Source organism: Brachycentrus maculatus, unplaced genomic scaffold (genome assembly GCF_059751285.1).
Source record: "Brachycentrus maculatus isolate JH-2025_06_01 unplaced genomic scaffold, ASM5975128v1 h1tg000421l, whole genome shotgun sequence".
NCBI classification, from domain to species: domain Eukaryota; kingdom Metazoa; phylum Arthropoda; class Insecta; order Trichoptera; family Brachycentridae; genus Brachycentrus; species Brachycentrus maculatus.
In genome coordinates this window covers 167,501-191,733 of record NW_028281169.1, presented here as the reverse complement: position 1 = coordinate 191,733, position 24,233 = coordinate 167,501, and the positions used below count along the sequence as shown (strand labels likewise).

The 24,233-nt window shown below is 29.8% G+C and overlaps 1 protein-coding gene across 1 annotated transcript in view; it reads right to left on the bottom strand.

The window, feature by feature from the left end:
* AkhR (Adipokinetic hormone receptor) overlaps positions 1-24,233 on the bottom strand; it is a 39,646-nt gene that overhangs the window by 3,654 nt on the left and 11,759 nt on the right. The window contains exons 2-5 of the mRNA XM_088271189.1: positions 10,979-11,127; positions 10,422-10,527; positions 10,070-10,277; positions 1,727-1,853 (exon numbers count right to left, since the gene is read on the bottom strand). Of these exons, the coding sequence (XP_088127315.1) occupies positions 1,727-1,853; positions 10,070-10,277; positions 10,422-10,527; positions 10,979-11,127 (590 nt within the window). The remainder of the gene's footprint in view (positions 1-1,726; positions 1,854-10,069; positions 10,278-10,421; positions 10,528-10,978; positions 11,128-24,233) is intronic.

Genomic DNA, 24,233 nt, shown 5'->3' with positions numbered 1-24,233 from the left:
TCGATATTCATTATCACATTTATAATATTGTAACTTTCTTATACATTTTATTCTTATCATTTATGCTTATTGTTGAGCAAGTCGTGAATTGTTACACAGCCCTGGTAAATAAAAATATAATATTTACAAAATTCGGTTATTGCACTATTTTTTCTCGATCACTTGAGATGTTTTGCAACACTATTTTGTTTTGTTTTTAAATATATTTTTTATGGCCTTTATCCCTTAAAGTTCTTAAAGCAGTATTGAACATGTGATAAATTCCCCGATGTAATGAAAAATACCAAGAAATTGGACGTCCCTTTGAAGGTCAGAATGTCAACTAGTTTTCTATGTAAATTGCGCGCTGTTCCCGCCCTTGTCGCCATTATTTGACAGCTCGTTTGTAATTTCCCGCGCGTTCTGCATTGTCATGGCCGCATGTGTTGCCATTAATAATTGTGTCGTCTAGTGCGGTCATCATTAAAACGGACACAGGCCGGTAACGACCATCGGAGATGTCTATCGCTGTGGTAAAAACTCTCGTTCTCGAGGGTAAAAGGTTTCGATTGACAATTATTATATATTTGACGCAAAGATTCGGGCCTTAATTGACAGGTAACGAGGTGGTGTTAGTTAAGTTAAAATTGAATACCTACTATACTTACATAGGTGATTAAAAATATTTAAAACAAGTATAAATTTTTCCTAAAAATCAGTTGGGCTAGATATTTATTTAATTATCCTTAAGTTTTGAATCTAAACCTTCAATATTTTGTTTTTATAATTCACCTACAAGCATATTTCTGAAATAGTACACTAAAATTTTTCATAAAAATGTTCTATCAAGTACCAGCATGAAGTTTCGCTAGATGAAAAACAAAATGATAAATTACTAAAGTTCTTTAAATTGGACGTCAAATCAAAGATAAAGCTGGTAAGTATTCTGCTTTGCGTTAAATATATTAACACACAAAAGAAAATAACATTAAAACTAAATTTTGATTTATAAAGAAAAAAACTTATTGTTTGATCTTTCAACGAAAGAAATTGGATGAAAAAAACATGAGAATTTCTTATTTCAGTATTTATTGGGAAAAAATAATCTTATACACAAAGGCACCTTGATAAATACTTGAATGTCACCTTGCTCAAAATAGTTACATTATTTTAAAAACATAAATGTTTAATGTTAAGGATATACATAAGTAAAACAATATGTGTACGAATAAATACAGACCTTTTGTGTTTTTAGAAATTATCGAAGCGATGGTGACATTATTCAAAGTCTCTTTCATCTCTCTTAAAGGGGGTTATAATGAGGGTTTTTCAATGAAACAAGAAACCTTATTTTGGGTATCATTACTTCACAGAAAGTAAGTGAAAATATTTATATATATATATTTTATATATATATATATATATATATATATATATATATATATATATATATATATATATATATATATATATATATATATATATATATATATATATATATATATATATATATATATATATATATATATATATATATATATATATATATATATATATATGTATATATATATATATATATTAGGTTTTTTGTTATTAATTGAGAACAATAGTTTGAACAGATTAGCCATCATTTCATCGTGCGATTAAGATATAGAGGCTTTGTAACAAATAGTTAACCTTTTTGTTTGCATGAATATTCATGAACATGTATCAAAGAGGTCGTTTATGTATAATATGTAAATCTCACCAGAGGGCCATGACGTAGTAGGGCGTCCAGCAGACGAAGAACACGAGCACGATGGTGATGGTCATCTTGAGGGTCCGAGACCGAGCGCGCCCGAGGAACCCCAGACTGGAGCGACGCATTATCTTATCTACCAACAAATATTAACTATTAACATACTAATATTAAACAATACATTCCAAAATTTTCTAGAGGGAGAGCGAGGGGAATTGTATTGATATTTCTTGTGAGTGTATACTTAAGACTATCCCATAGATGATAGGTAGATGGTAGGTACTAGGCATTTTGATGTATAAATGAATGTTCAGTTTATTTAAAACTATTTATTATTAGCAATGTTTTTGACTTTGGTAAAATAAAAATAAAACTCATTCGTTAATTATTTTCACCCTAGGGCCCTCGACAATTTAAAGTTTCATTAGAGTTTACTTTCATTCGGTTAGAAATATTATGAAAAAATAGCACGTTTTCGATAGTAATAAAATTTAAAATAAAAATTGTGTTGCATAAAATTATCAAAAATACCACGCTGTCAGGAATAAATACGAAAAAATCGGTATAAAACAGTATGGGTTCGTTAATACTGTTAAAAAGTGTGTTTTGGACAAAATCAAAGTTTTTTTTAAAAAGTGAGGGTGCTAAGTCGTTCACCCAAATCGCTTTATTATTATTTTTTTTTTCTTTAAAAATACGCGAATTTCAATTAACTTCAGTCTTTTATTCCAGAACTAGTGATTTTATTATAAAATAGCACCCAGTGATTTTATTGTACTTGCGTCCTACACTCTATTGAAATTTAGGATTTATCAATAACTCTTCATAAGCACAAGGGTATCCCTACAGGATTACGCCGATGCTATTTTTACAATACATTATTTCCAATTCCGTAACACGTAACAACATGCGCGCGCGTCACATAGCCAAATAATAAAATTACCCCACGCGTAAAATTCCATCCTCAAGTCCTTATATGAAAAATATTTGGGAGAACATTGAAAAACACTAAATTCTTAATCGCTATTCATAAAAACATGGTATAAAGAGCGAAAAAGAAATCATAAAACTTCTTTGTGTATAAAGGAATTCAAAGGTACAAAGAGATGCCAGATGACGTGAAAAGAAATAAAATATCAACATTTATAAATTAAAATGCCAAACAAATATTACGGAGAAAGACTAGTTTCAGATATTGATGATAAAATTTAATGATATGTAATGTATTTTAAGTATGTATTGTATTGTCCGCATCCGTAGTGCAATGGTCAGCAACCTCGACTACCGTTCTGGAGGTCCCGGGCTCGACTCCCAGGGGGTCAAATAAATAAAGGAGAATTTTTCACTTTAATATCTATTCAATATTACCCTGGACTGATACCTGAAGCGGAGGGCTGATCACCTTTCCTTCATGTGTTAACGATCAAGATAACTCTGCGTTTGTATGATGCAGTGCCCTACGCACCATTAGGGTGCAGATAAGGGTTGTTGAAGAGAAGAAGAAAGTATCAAGTGCAAATAAAATGTAAATATTTATTATTTTATTTGTATATAGCAAATAAAAAAAAATAAAAAAAGGAATGGAGTCTTGGTTGGGGTCGGGGGAAGTTGAAAGTAACGACGGGTTTTTCTCCCCGCCTCATTTTACCATGTAAGCGTTTTTGTCGATTCAACCAAATTTACAAGTCAGATCCTTTTCAAGTTGCTTCCTAAAAATATCAGTAAACGCGCGCGTGAACATTTGGATAACGAATATTGAAGTGCTCACAATTTTAGTCAAAAGTACCATGAGACATATCTCCAAAAAATCATAAATATTAAATGATTGAGAAGGAAAAATGTATGAGAGCTGTAGTTTTACTCGTAGATAAATATATTGATGTCTACTGCACCACTAATTACAGTGATAATTATTTATTTATTCACTTGAAAAAAATATTAATATTGGTAGATAATAGGTACATAATATTGTCAATGAGTAATTTTTTCACGATTATTTTAATTTGAATTTTTGTTTGTTACAATTTAGTTAATGATTCATTTATGATTTTTGAATAAAAAACACGATTTTTTTTTATTTTTAGTCCTGAAAAATATATCTGAGTCGTTTTTGAGCTTGGAAAAGCTTAGTTTATTTAATGAATAATACCACAAACGTACAATTGTTACTACCCTTTTTTTTTACAATGTATTTATTCTGTTAACGGACTTTTTCGCAAAAAAATATTAGGTAGGAGTATTTTATGAGGTAAATAGGCACATTTCTCAAATGAAAATATTTAATTCGTCGATATTATGAAAAAATAACATAAGAAAATATTGAACTCTCACATTCTAATGGAAACGTCTAATAATAGAAATCAATGTTCAATTTCTCTTTGAACTTTTCTGTAATTTTAAACGGTTTCGTTCGCGCCCTCAAAGAGCTTTTGATATTTCTATCACAATGTCAGGTATCGAAAGCTCAATAACATAAAAACTCTCGCGGGCTTCTTAATTCTTTGTTTAAAAATATTCGACGATTTTATTTTCGTAGTAAAATTTTTGTTTAATGCAAAGCAAAGAATAATAAAAATAAATAAATCTACTTATAACAAATAACAAATAAGGTTAGTTAGTTTCTTTATTAAGTGTTTTTTTTATATTTTAATCAAGCCCTCTTTCTTATCCAGGCACGTTTTATTTTTTGACAATTGGGTCACAAATTTGTCATTTAGGAATATTTTATTTTAATGTATATATTTTTTACTATTTTCGATATAATGTACTTTGTTAAACAGCCATTCAAATGCTTATCCGATGCTGATCTTGTATCTTGTTGTAAACCTTTGATGTGGTCCATCGGGGAGATGGGATGGAAGTAATGAATCTCTAAGGAGTTCCAAAAGCGTAATTTAAAAAAAAAACTTGTTTGTATTTTCAGGTCTTTTGATATTTTTTACAATTTATTTTGATTGCTTGAAAGGGGAAAATATAATATGTTTGGATCAAGCTTCACTTTCAGACGTTCTTCGTTCTTCGAACTTCTTAATGGAAAAGATAGTATGAGTTCGACTGTTATTAAAAAAAACAAGAAAAATGATATAACATTTTTTCACGAACTACACGCTTATAAATTATATATTCCATTAACCATTATATATTCAAATCTTCCTTCAAGGAACTTAACAGATTTGAAGGCTTAATATATTCGTCACTGTCTTATAGCATTAATTTATAACATTTAATTTATTAGTAATAATCGGAATTATTAGCATATCTAGTGTGGTAGTTTTTAGATAACCGCTTCAATAGAAGTTAAAATACTATGTTTTATTTTTTTTACAAAAATGACAACACGGTCGTTATATAAGAGAAAAAAATAAAGGAAGCATTTTTAACGAATTTTTTAATAGGATTCAGAATATAAAAGATAATTTAAATGTGTTTTTACAAGCTGCAATGGAAACCAAACAAACTGAATTGATAATTATAATCTTAAAAAAGATATTCAAGAAAATCTTCTTATTTAGAAGAATATCTCGTTTTGCAAAACCACTTTGATGAATCAGAGACGCAGTTGAAAATATTACAACAGCTTAAATGATATTTTTGTTTAATTTATTTTTACAAAAAAAAAACCTAACTGAATAACAGCAATATCAAAGGTTCCTTCAATACTGCCTTTCCTTAAATCTACTTAGAAAAAAACCCAAATTTTCTTGCTTATAAAAGAAAAAAAAATCAATATTATCGTAGGTAATTATAAAATATGGACTTCTGAATCACGTAATACCCAAGGTAAATGAGAAAAAAGACCCTAGACGTTAGAAAAGTGTTTTATGTGCATTTAAGCAAAATAAAATAACATTTTATTTTATACTTTGAGACAGTAACTTACAATACTAGAAGAAAAAAATATTTTTACTTATTTAATTAACATAAAATAGATTAATTAGTTGGAGAGGATGGAGGATCTAAGAAATAATTTATAAGGTCTACTGAAGTAAGGAGAGATAAATTAAATTATTTTTAAAACAATACATTTAAGTTTAAGTATTTTATTTTAGGTTGAAATAAAGTAGGCACTTAGAAATTTTGTTATTGGAGTTTCGAACCTAATTTACCGAATATGTTTGTAAGCATTCCGTACTTAAGATTTTCATTATCAAAAGCTAGGTATATTTTTAAACAAAGGTTTCATTTGCATTATTTTGTATGGTTTTTTTCGATTGTAAACGTCTTTATTTACCTTAGAAATTCTCGTATTCAATAATGTCAATTTGTATTGTGTCAATAAAATTTCATTATAAATATTAATTAAGTTCCTTAACGTTTAATGAAGAAGTTAACGAAGTAATTTTCGTATTATTGACGTTTTCAACAAGGTTTAATTAATACCGTATCTTGACACTTGTATTGAGAGCTTTCAGAAACAATTACTTTAATGATGTAATATATTGTTGTCGTCCTGGAATTTAAATGCGCAGTAATTCACAAGAATTTAATTACTTTTTAGGCCACATTGGTCCCAATACGTTCCATTCTACCGCATTCACAAGCATCCTGACTTCGAAACATGAATTCAAAGGTAGGTTATTTGGCTAGTAATTTGGTGAGTTAAAAGTAAGGAAATAATATATTGATATATTGACTATTTAAATTGAGGGCTTTGTATGAAAAACTAATATTGACTACTAAAGTATCCACTTAACCTCCTGGATCCGGACATCGATTTCAAATTATAAATTACTTTACTTTTATGCGGTAAAAAATTGAATAAATACCAATTGTATGTATTTTTGGTAATATTAACTATCAGATTCGCAATGCCAAATTTGCTAGGAACAATCGTCCATCAGTAAAGATAGAGTTATCTATGTACATTACGCAGTCAACGCATTTGTAATACCACCCTAGAGTGCTAGCATTTTTATTCTAACGTGTCGACGTTACAATAAAAATGTACACAAACAATAAAATTCTTTTCTTAAAAAATGCAGTTTCATTTTGTCATTTATTTATTATATCGCTCACTCCTTTCAACAACGTCATATATCAAAAAACTTGATTTTTCAGGAGATCGTTTTTAAAGTTAAAATATATAAAAAAATGTATTAAAAATAAATATCAAGCCACTTATTGAACTTTTTACTGTGCAACATCTTTTTAAGTAAAACTTGAAGGTTTTTTTCTCCATTTGATTTTTTTTAGAATGTTTAAAAAAACAATTAAACAATATCTTTTCTTCAAATGCTAAAATAACACTTTCTGCCCTGTAGCGGGTAAATATTGAGTTAAAAATATGCCGCTTTTACTGGGATATACTACAATTTCTGGGCATTCCGAAAACACGCTCAACTGAAAATTGACGATTTTTAATATATGACTTTGTTGAAAGGAGTGAGCGATATTAAAAAAAATATCTAATTTTTATTAAAGATGGTTACATCTTTGACAGTTGGGAAAAAATATTCGTATTTATTCAAAAAGTGACTTATTGCTCTTTCAAACGTAAATGGCATGTGTAAACAGTCTGTATTTTTGACGATTTATTATCTACAATCGATCTCAAAAAATATTCACAAGAAATTCTTTAAATTGGATGAAATATGACGTTAACGCAAACAATGGGGTATTTCAATAAACCAAATGACTTCAATTCTCAACATCTCAATTTTAAGAGAATCAGTTTTAAATCATTTTTATTAAAATTATTTTTATAGTCAATTTAAGAAGACTGCGAAAGATCCCCTATATCTTACTCTCATCTGTTTAAAACCATATTTTTTCTAAGTAAACTACCATCGCGCTGTATCCTATCGAAATCAACATAATTATAGCCTTTTACATCAACAAAATTTCTAATGACAACTAAAGGATTTTTGGGTTATTTTATGCTTTCTTTCATTCAAGAAACGTCGCTTTGAGAGTTGATTTTTCTTATTAGTGTTTTTTTTTTGTTTCCGAACCAATATTAAACGAAAAAAAAAATTGTTATATTATTCTGAAAATGTCAAACATACGCAATGCTTATACTAAAACATACGAAAATTGATGGCACAGTAACAGTCAAGGATACGCGACATAATGAGGATACGTTTTTCAACTGAATGTGATAAAAATGAATTTTTAATAACTTTTATAAAATACAATCAAGTATCCATTCATCGTTATTCTCTGTAAAATCCTATTTATTTCTTCTTCTTCTTTTAGGACTAGGTCCTGTCATTCTCGGGTCGGTCCTGGGAGGTGGAAGACCAGCTATCCTTCCATCGTTTAGGTGGTCTTCCTGGGGGTCTGATCCCGCCTATGCTGCTGTCCGCTGCCACCCTCACCACTCGATCCGAACTCGCTCTTCTCACATGATCTCTCCAGAAACGTCTTCTTTCTCTTCCCCATTATTTATTTGATTTAAATAAAAACGTTTAGTAAAAAATTTCTTTCACCAAGTTAAGAAAACTATACGGTATATATTGTTTGAATATAGCCGATAATAAAAAGTTTTTTAGATTGAGTCAATTGGAAAAATGAAAAAGACGACAAATAAGTCAAAATAACTTGTAAGAATAATTTAGATTTAGAGCTGAAATGAGGTACAGAATTTATCCTACTCCAAATTGTATATATTTTCTTATGTAGGCCTCGTATGAAGGCTTACTACGGGATTTCACCTGGGATTCACCTGTTACATACATATGAATAATTATGTTTTCATATATCTTTCTAACTTTCTGAAAAACAAAAAAGTCTTATGATTCTGAAATTAAATTTCTCCGCGTGTTCTTTGTACAACATCGATATTCTGAGATAATATTTTCTTTTTCAACAACATATTATATCTGTGTCATTTTTTTATCAGTTTAATGTTTATTTCATAAAGGATACGACTTTGATGCGAGAACATATATAGTTGAAACTGAATATAACATTACAGACGAAATGAGTAGATAATGCAATATTTATAACGTTAGGGTAACCGTTCTGTTTTCTTTGTTTGTTTGGCTGAAGTAGATTAGCGTGAAACGTTAGTAGCTTACCCGAGCTTCGAAACATCATTAGAAATGAGACGTGATATGAAGCTGAAAAACATTAATGAAAGTTACACGGGAAAGTACGGTTTGAATTTTTTCGTTGACTTGAATTCGCAGCCTAATGGTGGACAAATTTTTAGATTTAAATCGAAATTTCAATTATATTTTACCAAGGTGAGATGATTCTAGATTCTTGGATATGGTGGGATACAAATGACGTAAGTGAAGTAGTTCAGGATAAAAAACGTTACTGTTAAATTATAATAAAAGAAATGGAGTAAATGGAGAAAACCCAGGAATTTGAAGCAGGAATCCTCGGGAGAGGTTATATTCATAGGTAGAGAATGTTTTTGGAACTCATTTCCGTCAGGTCCGATTCCTGAAAAGGGGGGGGGGGGAGACTGGTCGTCTAATTCACCTTGTACTGTAGAAAGTATAAGTATAAATATTTATATAATACATATACACCACGTCTTAGGAAAAGTAATGGCGCCAGAGATATCAACGAACCTGATTTGTGTCTCAAAAAGGTACGAGTAATATAATAAGTAAACCTGACATCTTACATGAATATAATACATACATCTCCCCCACCAACAATGATTTTAACCTTTGTATGGTGTAAATATATATATATATATATATATATATATATATATATATATATATATATATATATATATATATATATATATATATATATATATATATATATATATATATATATATATATATATATATATATATATATATATATGTGTATATATATATATATATATAAATATATACATATATATATATATATATATATATATATATATATATATATATATATATATATATATATATATATATATATATATATATATATATATATATATATATATATATATATATATATATATATATATATATATATATATTTATATATATATATATATATAAATATACATATATTGTATCTACGATGTTTGTTTCTTCACGACGATACGTGTTAGTGTTCAACAGTGAAAAAAACTAGGGGTAAAAAACCGTCAAAAAATTATTAATGTCTCTTGAATATTATAAAATTTCTAGGATATTTAAAAAAAAATATGTATGCCGGTATTTCTAGGCCATAGAAGACATTATTTCTTGTCCAACAATCTCATTATTCTCTAAAGAATGCACAAATTTACGGATAATGGATTTAAAAAAAAATAATAATAATAATTTATACAAAATATTTTTGGGGCTGTAGTTTTGAACGTCCAGCACAGTATTAATGTCACAGTATTAATTTTTTCTCCCACAAATGTCACTTGTAAAGGTCGATCGGTAAAATCAATGGAAAACTTACCATCCAAAGAGTCTCTGGATCTCCTCACGATCTCTCTGAGGATGGAGGCGTAGCAGAAAACAATGGCTACCAGCGGAGCTGCGTACATGAGGGCCATGTTCAGCAGCGAGTAGGCCAGCTCCTGCGTCCTGCTGGAGAACGCGTGGTACGAGATGCACTGCTCGTACCACGTCACGGTGGGGTGCCTCTCCACGTGGAATATAGCCAGCTGGAATACGTAACCTCAGATGAAGCGGATGCAGATAGCTATACTGTAATATGAACACGCGTAAAACTGTCCTGGATGGATGCATCATGCACTTACGATGGAGATGAAAATAAAGCAATGGTTTATATCTATGTTATAACTGACCTGTGGGGCACTGCAGATGGCTGAAGATATCCAGGCAGCCAGTAGCAGAGCTCGGCTTCTTCTTTCTCCTCCACTTAGCTGGAGTGGCTTCAGAACTGCATAGTATCTGAGAAAATATTAAATACTGGTGGTTAAAAACAGGAAAAACTGAATTAACAAAAATGTATGTACATATACATGTATATATATAAATATATATATATATATATATATATATATATATATATATATATATATATATATATATATAAATATATATATATATATATATATATATATATATATATATATATATATATATATATATATATATATATATATATATATATATATATATATATATATATATATATATATATATATATATATATATATATATATATATATATATATATATATATATATATATATATATATATATATATATATATATATATATATATATATATACACATATAGAAGGAGATAGACCACAGTCGTGAAGAACCAGAACCAGAACCGTCGGACCAGAAAAAAATGTTTTTAAATTAACATATATTAGATGCTTATTCGTATACCTGTCTACGCTGATACAGATGAGTACGAAGCTGGAGAGATAGAGCCCGAAGATCCTGAAGAAGGCCATGATGCGACACGCCGCGTCTCCCGCCCTCCACGACACGGTCCACGACCACGCGATCTCCAGCGGCATCATGAGGAATGTCACCTGGAGAAGGAAGCATACCAACTTGTTAATGTTTCCCGTTCCACATATGTGTTCCTGTTCCGCATACCTGGAGACAGGGATGTGTGCGGGGATGCGGATGATGATGGTAAACCGTATAACTAAAAACACGCTTTACGTCACTTCAACTCGAACATCACGTACAGCGGAATAAGTAAGTAGGAGGATGTGACGTACAGTGACTTCCGACTCTTACATACGAATTGGCCGTCTGAAGAAGCGCCCGCATTTTTATACATTCGATATATATTTCACAATAATTTGTCATAAAATAATGGTTTTGTCACTATAACAATAAAATTTCCCAAGTATACGTAACTCACGCACGTATCATACCTACTCGTATTTTTAAACAAAGAGATAGTAATAGGAATGTGTTAAAAAAAAGGAATAACCCGCAAAGCCTGTATTTTTAGAGGGTCTGCAGGTGGAATAGTAAGGATAGGCAAGGTAAATGTAAAAATACATCACAAACACCCAGACCGATAAAAAAATAAATCTTAGTTGTATTTATTTTGCGAAAGGCGGGAATCTAACTCGCGACGTCAGTTTCGGAGTCGAGCGTCTACCCATCTACGCCACGGCCCCTGTCGTGTCTGTTTTGTAAGATTATTAAGCATAATATTTTATTTGAATTGAAAATTTTGATAAAATAAAGTCTTTATTCATGACAATAACAATGCTTTACAAATTAATCCAGTTTGTAAAAACTAAACTGAATATGTTAGATTTTTTTAAATGCCATTTTTTTCGTGGCGTCTGGAAAAAAAATTAACAGCATTTGGCATTTTGAAATTTGAGGATTCATTAGCATAATTAACAAAATTACGGTCCGACGCTCGTCAGAGATTGCACGAGTTATAATTTAGACTCGTATATTTTATAATAAAAATATGTGTAGATTAACATATATATTTTTAATTTCATTAGTTACCGCCGTGTGCTAATAAAATAACAGTATGGGTAGAGGAAGATTGAAATAATTTTAAAAGAGAAATCAGTTTACATGAGAGAAAAAATACCTTGGACACTAGTTAAAATAAAAATATTTATAATGAGAGGAAAGTAAATTAATTCCATTGGAGTAGTACGAGTATTATCATCGAGGAATAATGTCTGATATCTGAAGTACCTTTTTTGGGTAATTTGATATGGCTGTTGGGATTTTATTCTACTAATTGACGGTAAACAGCCGGATCGCCTAGAGTGGGGTTGATAACATGAGTGCCCTTTTAATTTCAATCTGCCATATATATTTTTTAATGACTTATTTTAATAAGTATAAATTTCATCTCTGAAATAAGTAAAGATAAGGTATAAAAAATGATATTAAGTACGTAAAGTAATAATAAGTACATAAAGCCTATAATTTGAACAAAAAAGCTTAGCTTTATTCATGAAAAACATGTAGGTAACAAAATGTATTTCTAAATAAAAAATTAAAAAATATTTAAGACTCACCCCTTCCTAGACTCCATACCAAAGAATGTTTATTTTTAATTTTTAATTTACCTTGTTAATTTTTTATTTTTAATTTTAATTTACTTTGTTTTAATTTACTTAGTTTATAAAAAAAATAAAAATAAATGTGAAACGAACTCCCTCTCTAAACACAAGTATCTACTTTATTAGAGAGGTAGAAACGTTATATATAAGATGTTCTGTATATTTACCTATTTTGTATTTCAAAAATGTGTTTTTGTAAAAAAAAAAAAAAAATTAGTATTTGATTTTTTAACATGATTATTAAGAGATAATCAAAAATTATAAAATAATCATTAGAATTTCGAAAAAAACAAAAATACATATTTAAAAATTCAACTTGGTCATAAAAAATTACTGTACCAACATATTCGTAATAAAAGAGCATGGTGAAATTAACATTTTTTTATTAATTAGTAAAAAAATATTTGTCCCCTCCTAATTGTAGCGGTAGGAGCGTTTGATTCTGAGCACATTGCTTTCATGTAATTAACGATCAAGATAACGCTAGTTCGATACGCGCAATGTCCTATGCACCATTATGTGTGGATAAGGGTTAGAAAAATAAACCTAAAGCAATGGCATTGCCCACATCGCCATTTCGTTCTAACCTACTAATCTACGAATATTCACAAATTTCAGTGAGATTTAAGTTAGTCAGGTATGTATAAAATGATATTTGAAGTACCTATGTAAATTTAATAATATATAAATATTAATATCACCCAAATGTCATTTGAACATTTTAATGTACGAGTCTGGTGATGATATAGTAGGATTCTTTTATTTTAGTTGATAATTTAATATATTTCGGACTTTGTGTTTAAACAATAAGATTTAAAATAAACTTATATTTTTATTTTTTATATATTTTTTCCATTACTCCCAACAATTTCTGTGAATTATCTTCTCGGTATGAAACTTGCAATCTCATCAGCCTATATTTCGTGATATTTGATAAATAAATAAAATGAGTGTGATTTATGTTTATGTTCGTTTATGTTTGCAGTTGGCCAACAAAACGAACTCATTTTGCTCTTCCCGCGCTTTGTGATTTCATTTATACGAAAAACGCCACTTTGACAGTTGGTTGATTTTTATAAGTGCAAATAATTTTAATATGTATTTTTCCGATTTCTAACCGATAGCGGATTTTTTTGTTTTACATTATGAAAATGTCAAAAACAAGCAATATCATTACATAAAATTGTGCAAATGGGTAAAATAACAGGAGTACTTATAGGATACTCTAGTTAATAAAAAAAACCTTTTATTGAAAATAAGTCAATATTTATTCTAAATAAAATATTAAAAAAAAAAAACAGAAGGTTTATCGTTTTATTTTTATTTTTCGTAGGAACATTAAAATATTTTTTACGATGACGGAAAACGAGAATACTTTTTATTTAATATTTTGTATTCAGTGGAATTATTCAAATGCGAAAATTAATATTTTATCTCTAGTATCTTCTTAAAGATATAAAATATATGCGGTGAGAATATCTCTTAAAATAGATTTATATTATCCACTGACACTTCGTGATGGAATTGCATTTTTACTTTATTATTAGATTAAAACCAATATTTTTAGCTTTTCCACTTTTTTATTTGACCAGCGACCGGGTTTCGTCGTTACCGACATCATCAGACTGGTGAGAGGCTTTACAAATTTGTATGTTATATATAAAAGAAGGCAGGAGTTGATAACCATGATTTGATATAATTTTATGAGAAATTAATTTAATTTTAGTGAATTTAAGTATTGTATGATATTTTAAATATTTTTTTTTTATAAAGGTTTTTTGTATTGAAAGCACGATTTTATATAAAGTTAAAATAGATTTGTATTTTTTGTAAATGAATTTAAATTATGTAACGAGGTATCAGGAAATGCTGGTTGACGGCTCCTTCCACTAAGCTGTGGTTGTCCGGGGGGAGTCCGAAGTTCTCTGAAATGTAAATTTCCCGGCAGTCATTTCTTATCGACAAGACATTAAGGCATCTATTGTTTCTTTTCTAATGGGTAAAGTAAGGGAGAATGAATGTGTGTTACTTGATCATTTAATATGTCTTTATTATGACAATTTTTTAATCTATTTATTTCCAAAATTTCGAGCCTATCTAATTTTTTACCTTTACTACATTTGTGTAAGATTTTTACATTAAAATTTTTATCGAAATCATGATTTGACTCTATCAAGTGGTTTGCAAAAGTGGAGTTTTCTTTTTTATTTCTCCAACTTTGGACATGTTCGTTTATTCTTATTTTAAACGATCGTCCTGTTTGCCCCACGTATTCAGCACTGCATGATCCACAACTTAATAAATATGAGCCTGAATTTGTTTCTTTTTCCCTTTTATCTTTATTATTAATTAGTATCTTCCCCAGATTATAATTATTATAAAAGGCTATGGAACATTCATCTTTGTTCGCTAGTTTTCCGATTCTGTTACTACTATCCCCTATAAAAGATAATTTAGCCCATTTTTTAACTACTTTTGAAGTCTCTGTAATGAGAGCTTTATTTAATTGAGATGTTGCAAGTCTCTTTTGTTTTTTCCTAATTAATTGATCAATTAAACCACATTCATAACCGTTATTGGAGGCTATCGTCTTTATGATATTAAGTTCAGTGATATTAACTTAATATCATAAAGACGATAGCCTCCAATAACGGTTATGAATGTGGTTTAATTGATCAATTAATTAGGAAAAAACAAAAGAGACTTGCAACATCTCAATTAAATAAAGCTCTCATTACAGAGACTTCAAAAGTAGTTAAAAAATGGGCTAAATTATCTTTTATAGGGGATAGTAGTAACAGAATCGGATAACTAGCGAACAAAGATGAATGTTCCATAGCCTTTTATAATAATTATAATCTGGGGAAGATACTAATTAATAATAAAGATAAAAGGGAAAAAGAAACAAATTCAGGCTCATATTTATTAAGTTGTGGATCATGCAGTGCTGAATACGTGGGGCAAACAGGACGATCGTTTAAAATAAGAATAAACGAACATGTCCAAAGTTGGAGAAATAAAAAAGAAAACTCCACTTTTGCAAACCACTTGATAGAGTCAAATCATGATTTCGATAAAAATTTTAATGTAAAAATCTTACACAAATGTAGTAAAGGTAAAAAATTAGATAGGCTCGAAATTTTGGAAATAAATAGATTAAAAAATTGTCATAATAAAGACATATTAAATGATCAAGTAACACACATTCATTCTCCCTTACTTTACCCATTAGAAAAGAAACAATAGATGCCTTAATGTCTTGTCGATAAGAAATGACTGCCGGGAAATTTACATTTCAGAGAACTTCGGACTCCCCCCGGACAACCACAGCTTAGTGGAAGGAGCCGTCAACCAGCATTTCCTGATACCTCGTTACATAATTTAAATTCATTTACAAAAAATACAAATCTATTTTAACTTTATATAAAATCGTGCTTTCAATACAAAAAACCTTTATAAAAAAAAAATATTTAAAATATCATACAATACTTAAATTCACTAAAATTAAATTAATTTCTCATAAAATTATATCAAATCATGGTTATCAACTCCTGCCTTCTTTTATATATAACATACAAATTTGTAAAGCCTCTCACCAGTCTGATGATGTCGGTAACGACGAAACCCGGTCGCTGGTCAAATAAAAAAGTGGAAAAGCTAAAAATATTGGTTTTAATCTAATAATAAAGTATCTCTTAAAAGCCACGAGAGATACATGTATTAAATTCCGAGCAACACAAAAATACAGGATATTAAATTTTCTTTGTTGAGGAAAAGGGAGGGCTCTTACAAAAAATTACATCATAATATTTTATAAGTACGTTACATAATATACATACGTTTACAAGAAAGTTTGATGTTTACGTACATCACTCGAATATCATATAATTTTTAGAAGATAAGGCCTCATTACCAATGATAAAAAAATCATAAAATAAATAATATATTTGACAGGCGTTTTCTAACTACGGACATTTTCTTCAATCCGGGCGATATGTTAATATGATGTTGGCAATCATTGGGCCACATATTTTGGCCATACTTACTAAGCTTGCAATGAAGAAAATGATTAAAGACTAATTTTACTGAAAATATAAGTTCGATAAAATTTTAAAGTGCAGTGCAGCCCTGCTGCCTGAAACCATTTGCTTTCTCATTTCAGGATAATCCAGAATTCCGACCAGATTCGATCTCACCTAAAGACTAAACATTTTCAAATCTCTCAAAAGTCCTCATCTCCATCAAATTAAAATTAGAATTAAATTATAAATTCGAGGCCTTCTTTCTTCGAGCAATATTCCTCCCAACTTTTTTATGTGTACCTACTGTAATTTATTAATAACATTTAGTTTAAATTAAGTTCTTTTATATTACAAAAAATAAGACAAAGTAAACAAGAAAAATATAAGGCCCCCATGGAATGATATTTCGTTAAAATAAGCTGTATAAATTAGGTAAATATTATTACAGAAAAACCTCGATAAAACGGACTAATTGGGAAGATGGAGTGTTCGTTAAAGTCAATAGTCCGTTATACAAAAATAGGTTTAAAATAATAAAAAATAAAAAGTAAAAAAGATATGTTGTATGTATTGAAATTGTACTGTTGATATAAATAAACAATACAAAACACAAACAAAATTCTATTTATTGTCATTGTCATTGCTTGAAAAGGGATTTTTTTACACTTTTGAAGTTTGAGACATAATTTGTGATTATCATGGCTGCTATTACATGCGACGACACTTGAAATAAAGCATGTATAATATTAACAGGACATTTTCATTTTTTTTGCATTTGACCGGATTTTTTACCATTATATCCGAAGTCTGTTAAGTAGAGGTCCGTTATAACGAGGTTTTACTCTATTAATAATTATATATTGCTGGTTTACGTACAAGCCTCTTAACTTACATAATTATATTCTTTTTTATTTATTAAATTCTAAAGTTATAAATCAAATATGTACATATGTTGACAAACGCAGTTGACGTTTATTATTCTTATATTAAATTCTAATATTATTTTTTGACATCTCATCAAAGATGAAGAAGAATATGGAAGTCTTGGCATTTACGGGGCTTACGACCGTCATAGGCTGGTTTAAGTGATCACTTTACGCACGTGTAAGCCTATGACGGTCGTAAGCCCCGTAAATGCCCAGACTTCCATATTCTTCTTCATCTTTGATGAGATGTCAAAAAATAATATGAAAATAACTCCTGTAGTTGGAGATAATCCAGATTTTGTGATCAAGTATTTGGACACACTCAAAATGTTGTAAATTAAATTCTAATATTTATAAAACTCAACCTTAACCGAAACATTTCCCTTTGGTGGATCATGGTTAGCATGTCACATTACCATTCAAAAGGTTCCAAATTTTAATCCCGGTCGAGTCAAAATTTCAACATGAATCCCTCAAATATTACTATAAAAGTGCCGATTAAAGATAATGAAATTATCACAAATAATATATATTAAATTCAAGTATAATCTTTCATTGATAATATGATCAACATAACGTATAAAAAATTAATGGCAGTTGATCAATATCCCGATATTTCAGAATGTATCCAGTTTGATCAGCTGCTATTCAAATTTCAATTGATAAACCAAACAATACTTTATTAAATTTATTATATACGGCGCTTGGCGTAGTAAGATCAGGAATTGAACTCGTCTTATTTGGATCTGCGCCAGAATATTATTCACTCAATAGTTCCACCATCCGCGGGTGGGAACATTCAATCAGCTAATTATATTTATAATTTATGGATTTTTAAATGATTTAGGATTAAAATATATTGAAATAATAATGCAAATGTACTCACTTATATAAGTAGTGTCATCATATAATTAATATCGTCGTAATTGCTGTCGTTGATGGCATGCGGAATGCGGTTGACACGTTTGCTTAACACGGTAAATTAATAATTGTGAAATATTTTTATTTTAACTTACAAAGAAAATCGAAATATGATTTATGATACTAAAAAGAAATTAAACATCACTTGGTCCACTGAATTTAAACATCACTTGGTCCACTGAAATTTATATCTTTAGTGTTTGGGGTTAAACTTGTTACTTAGATTTTCAAGGCTATTCAGATGCTGATAGCGTTATTATGGGTCAATATGCCGTGTCATTCGTACTGAGATACGAACCGACGACTACTTTACGAGATTCTATTAAGTACTATACCATCGGTTATTAATAATCTAACCCTTACTTTTATTTCTATTATGTTACGCAATAAAAAACCAACCATTATACAGGTGGCACAAAAGTAATCACCCTATCGGAAGATGACATAATTTTTGCAAATAGCGTCGTACGTCAATCATATTTGACGTTTGTGAACTAGACAGCTGCAGTATACAAACAGATTGATAAAACGGCCACAAATGTGTTTTAACACTAGCGGCAGCCACTTGACGGATATCATCTTTTCCACTTAACAGAGAAAATTGTAAAGGTCCTAATAATGATTTCCATCACTCAAAATCATTTATTTTAGTAAAAAAGTTTTTCAAAAACAAAATTAGACTATTAATTTTACTCCACCCTAAATTTGTTTATATACTGCAGCTGTCTTGTTCACAAATTTTAAATATGATTTATGTACGACGCTATTTACAAAAATTAAAATATCTTCCGATACGGTGATTAATTTTGTGCCATACTGTATCAAGTACATATGGTATTTAGATAACGCGTTACGTTTTAAATTGCTGTGATGGTGTAATCCTTTAAGGATTACACCTAGATTGAGAAATCAAATCCACTTCCTCTCCCTGGAAACAGTTGCCAATCGAACGTGGCAGACGAAAGTAGATAGTGAAGCCGATCCCGAAGCCGCGGTAGCGACACTGCGGGGTGCTAGTATTGAACATTATCCGCTTTACTCATAAGCGTGTTTCGTGTAAAGTGCGTTTCTCATCAAACGTGTTTCACGGAAAGTGTACGCGATGTGAAGCGAGTGGCTGAATCCAGAGGAGCCCGGCTGCGTGAACATGAAACCTGAAACCTGATGATTCCAGTCCTGGGGTGAGTGACAAATTATACGTTTTCTTGAGCAAATTGCTTATTGCATGCGATTTCGTCAAAAATGAAATTTCGTCATAGTATCGAAATTTATTTTATATTGATTAAATCCGATTATAATCTGTATTGAAACATGTTTTTTCTTCTTAACTTTAGGTAACATTTCTTAAATTTCCACCCCATAAATACCCTAGATACCTAGTTAAAAAAATGTAGTTGCTTAAAATTAGGGATGTGATAAACTGTATACGTGTTTTTTTTTTAAATCTAGCTAAATTAGCTTTTTTAACACACCTGTAATTCAGATTTATATTGTCATTACGCCTATATTTTTAGTTTGTCATTCGGTCGATTGTCGATAGATCAAGAAATTGTGTCCAAAAATTAATGAAATTATACTGTGTATTTTTAATGTTTGTGATTTTTTGATACGTACAACTGTTTTTTTTTTAAAAAAAACGCTATTTTACCATCGAAGTTTTGTTAACCCACACCATATTACGCCATATCCACGACGATAATACGCAACAATCTGAAATATGGATATTTTTTACCTTATATCTGATTGCGATCAGTTACGTGAGTACATGAAATAATTGTGGCAATATTATTACGCATATTACGGTTTTGTCGTTACCAACATCATCAGACCAATCTGAAAAGTATATAGTTGTCTTTTTTAATTATTATATAAAACGCATTTCCACCATAAATTTAACGCAGAAATGTTGGTACAAAACTTGAATTCAAATGAAAACATGCGGACATTCAGTTTAAATTTTACTCTGCTTTTATTTTCAAGTCAATTAGTGCTAAAATAAAAGTAAATTATCTTTATCTACCACATTAAATTCGTTTTCCTTATGAAGGCTGAGTTAAAAAAAAAACAATTACAGTAATTTAAATAAATTTTATTACTTTTCTCTTATTCCGTTCATAATTTAAATAACATTTTTTCATGAATAAAAATAGCTAAGGTTCCAAAACACAAAACTTTTTATTTGTTACATAATTGATTATACTTTTCTTCTCAGATTACTAAGACAAAAAAATGTTTTAGTAAAAATTTGCAAATTGTAAAAAATTCAAGTTATGATAATTCCTAATTAAAATCGCTCCAATTCTTACCAGGTTGATAATATTGCCTACCAACTTCAATTTGATATTTTTAAATTTTTTTCTCGGGTTTTGTTAGTGCGAAACTCACGTTTCTCGTTTTCTTTGTATAATCAAATAATCATTAAGTGAAATTCTTATTTACTGAAAGCGCACAATTTGCATGTACATCTGATTTCATGGCTGGGAGCCCTTATTGTAGGGGTTGTCGTAAAACCTATTACAATTGAGTGTGCAATCTTCTTCGTGGTTGTATATGGTATTTAAATCGCATAATGAAGCCTCCATAGTTGCGTCAACCGACAACCGACAACAGACAACATACAACTACAACACTATCTATATTCGGAAAACGTTACGCTTCTATTCACATAAACATAACAACACAGATGGAAGAGATTATATCGAATTATATCAACTGATCTTCGTGTTTACTGCGAATTTATTCGTCACTCCATTAAATTTAATGTATTTCGTTTATCTATGTAGCTATTTATTTTTTAATCACTTTTCCAGAACATGCAGTAAGTAGTAGTCCGTAAATTTTCGCGAAAATTAATATTATGTAGGTACATATTTACTATCGATTATTTTTTGAGAATTGGCCGTGAGAGTTATTTTCGTTCCGAACGATATTTCTCAATGTATTGCAACCTCTATTTTCAAGGCCTCAAAATGTACGTGCTTCTTCTTCAGCAGTTTGCTTCGAAACCGGTTGATATTACACGTTACGACTTTTCTATTATTATCAATTGATGAATATTGTTTTTATTTACTCATTTAGTACTTACTTAGTACTTACTGTATCTTACTGTACCTAAAAGAACTATCTACTCACTAATTTAAAAAAAAAAACAGAATAGTAACTAAAAAACCTTGACCACTATTACAAGTCTATTTCCGGTTAGTTAAAAGATTTTGATTCGTAGCATCGAGCTTACCAATTTACATAAATTTTGTACAAGAAAATGTAATAAATATATAAAAATAATTATCTCTACCGATATACCAGTGTGCAGTGTTATTTGAGGTCAAATAATTGCGACGTCGTATTTCAGTGTCCACCTCACGCCATGTCAATTTAGAGGGCCAAAGTGTATCAATTGACATCAAGTAATATCATAATATGATCGACGAGTAGATGAAATCTCCACTATCGTAGAACGTAGATTATGTGAATAATGTTTCCTGCCCCAGAGCTCTGTACTACGTAGATATTTACACGTTCCAGCAGTTGAGCATTAATATAAAACATAATTGTAAATTTCTACAAAAGATAGTCTAAAAATTTGTTGGATGATCAGACTTTAAGTATTACAGCCTGGTAGGGAACCAGACTCAGTAGCTGGTTCAAATAACAAGAGTAGATATAGTGGGTAGGGGGGGGGGAAGCGGACATCCAAGGGGGGAAAGCCGCCGCTTTGAAAGGGATAATTCTAGGGACCAAAGGAACACTTTTCCCGATAATCTAAACGACATTTTTTTAATGTTTGGTCTAAAATATGCTTAAATTTGTAAATACTTCTGAAGGTGGACTAACGGACAGTAAAAATACTGTTTAAAACGAAACGATTTTATTGTTGTTTTTGAGAAAAACACTTTTTCTTTTGTTGAATGTTTTTCGCAGATACTTTATGGCACATTTTTTAAACTTTATAAAATAAAACAACTTTGTTTTAACCACTTTTAAAGTAGTTAAATCAAAGTTTTATTTTATAAACCTTTTCTTTGTTTATAGTCCATACAATCTACTTTAAATATTCGACCAATAATTATAATAATAACAATAAAATGTAAAATTTATGTAGCGCATTTTATGTGTACATGTTTCGTGGCATTATGTTATACCATATAAGTTACACCATTATGTGCAACTAATTTAAATAATTTGAAACCAAAAAGTAAGTGAAAAAACAAGACAAAGTGTAAAAAATTAAGAAGACGTCGACTAGGAAGCAGTCAAATGAAAATGAATGTTCAGAAGGAATAATTCAGTTTAAAAAAAAAAAATCTTCGGGGAATTCATTCTTACACCGGAAAACTTATCGCACCAATGTCAATGACCTCCAGCTGCAAATTCAAAGAGTTAAATCGATTAATGAATCAATCATCTCGTCTGTTTTCACCAACTCGCAATTCACAAGAGGAAATCACTTCATTCATCCGATTTACAATCATTAATTTAATAATAAACGTCCACCTCCGTATGGTCAGCACGCTCGGCTACCGTTCTGGAGGTCCCGGGTTCGATTCCCAAGGGGGGTAAAATAAATATAAGTGATTTTTTCACTGTCATATTTATTCAATATTACCCTGGAATGGTACCTGAAGCGGAGGGCTGATCACCTTTCTTTCATGTGTAAACGATCAAGATAACACTGCGTTTATATGATGCAGTGCCCTTTGCACCATTGGGGTGCGGATAAGGGTTTTATTATTATTAATTTAATAATCAATTACATGCATAAAGAAATAATTTATCCAAAAATTATGTAGGTTATCGCATGTAAAAATAGATTTACGATGTTGAATGAGTGATGAGCACTTTAATTCAGTGTACCGTATATCGTATTCAATTCATACCAATGTAATCAGAAGGTATAAAGGAAAATCATATCCCACATAAATCAATTTAGTAAAAATAAAGATTTTTATAAAGTTATTATAAGTCTAATTAAAAAAAAGCAACTATTAAAATATATATAAAATACGGTAACATTTTAATAAGATTTGAAAATTCGAATTTAAGAACAAATAATTGATTGTAAAACACATTGTTATTTAGGTAGACTTCGAGAACATTGTAAAATCCGTAATCGACCACCTGTATCCATACGTATTTAGAGGAAAACACAAGTATATCTTTATATTTTAATACATACGTTCTACCTTTATACTAAGCTAACATAAAATTTATTGTACAACGTTACGAAACATGACAACTCGATTACGTATTTGTAGGGATTTTTTCGTATTAAATATGAGGATGGAAGGGTCTAAATACGGTTGTCAGTCGTTGTCAGTTGTCTTTTGTGTGATGTATCGAAAAATATCTGTCGGCAAAGGGATACAAGTCCAAAAATGATTTTCTTTATTTGGAGAATTTATTTAAAAGAGTGTATTCCTGTAATTTGAAAGTAACAAACTGCTGTGCGCAGAAATCTACCCCCATAGGGGTTTAAGTGTATTTAAACTTTCTGATCTGTACGCAGTATTAATCAAACATAAAGTGAGGTTCATACATGGTTGCATGGTTGAATCTTCATTGATTATGTTTTTATTATATCTACGTAATTCAGAGTACAAAAATATTCCAAGTAACACAAAAATTGTTTATTATGACTTGTATCTCTTTATCTAAATGCCACAGAAATGCTTCCTGCCTGGGATGATGTCGTTACCGGAATATCATGTTATTT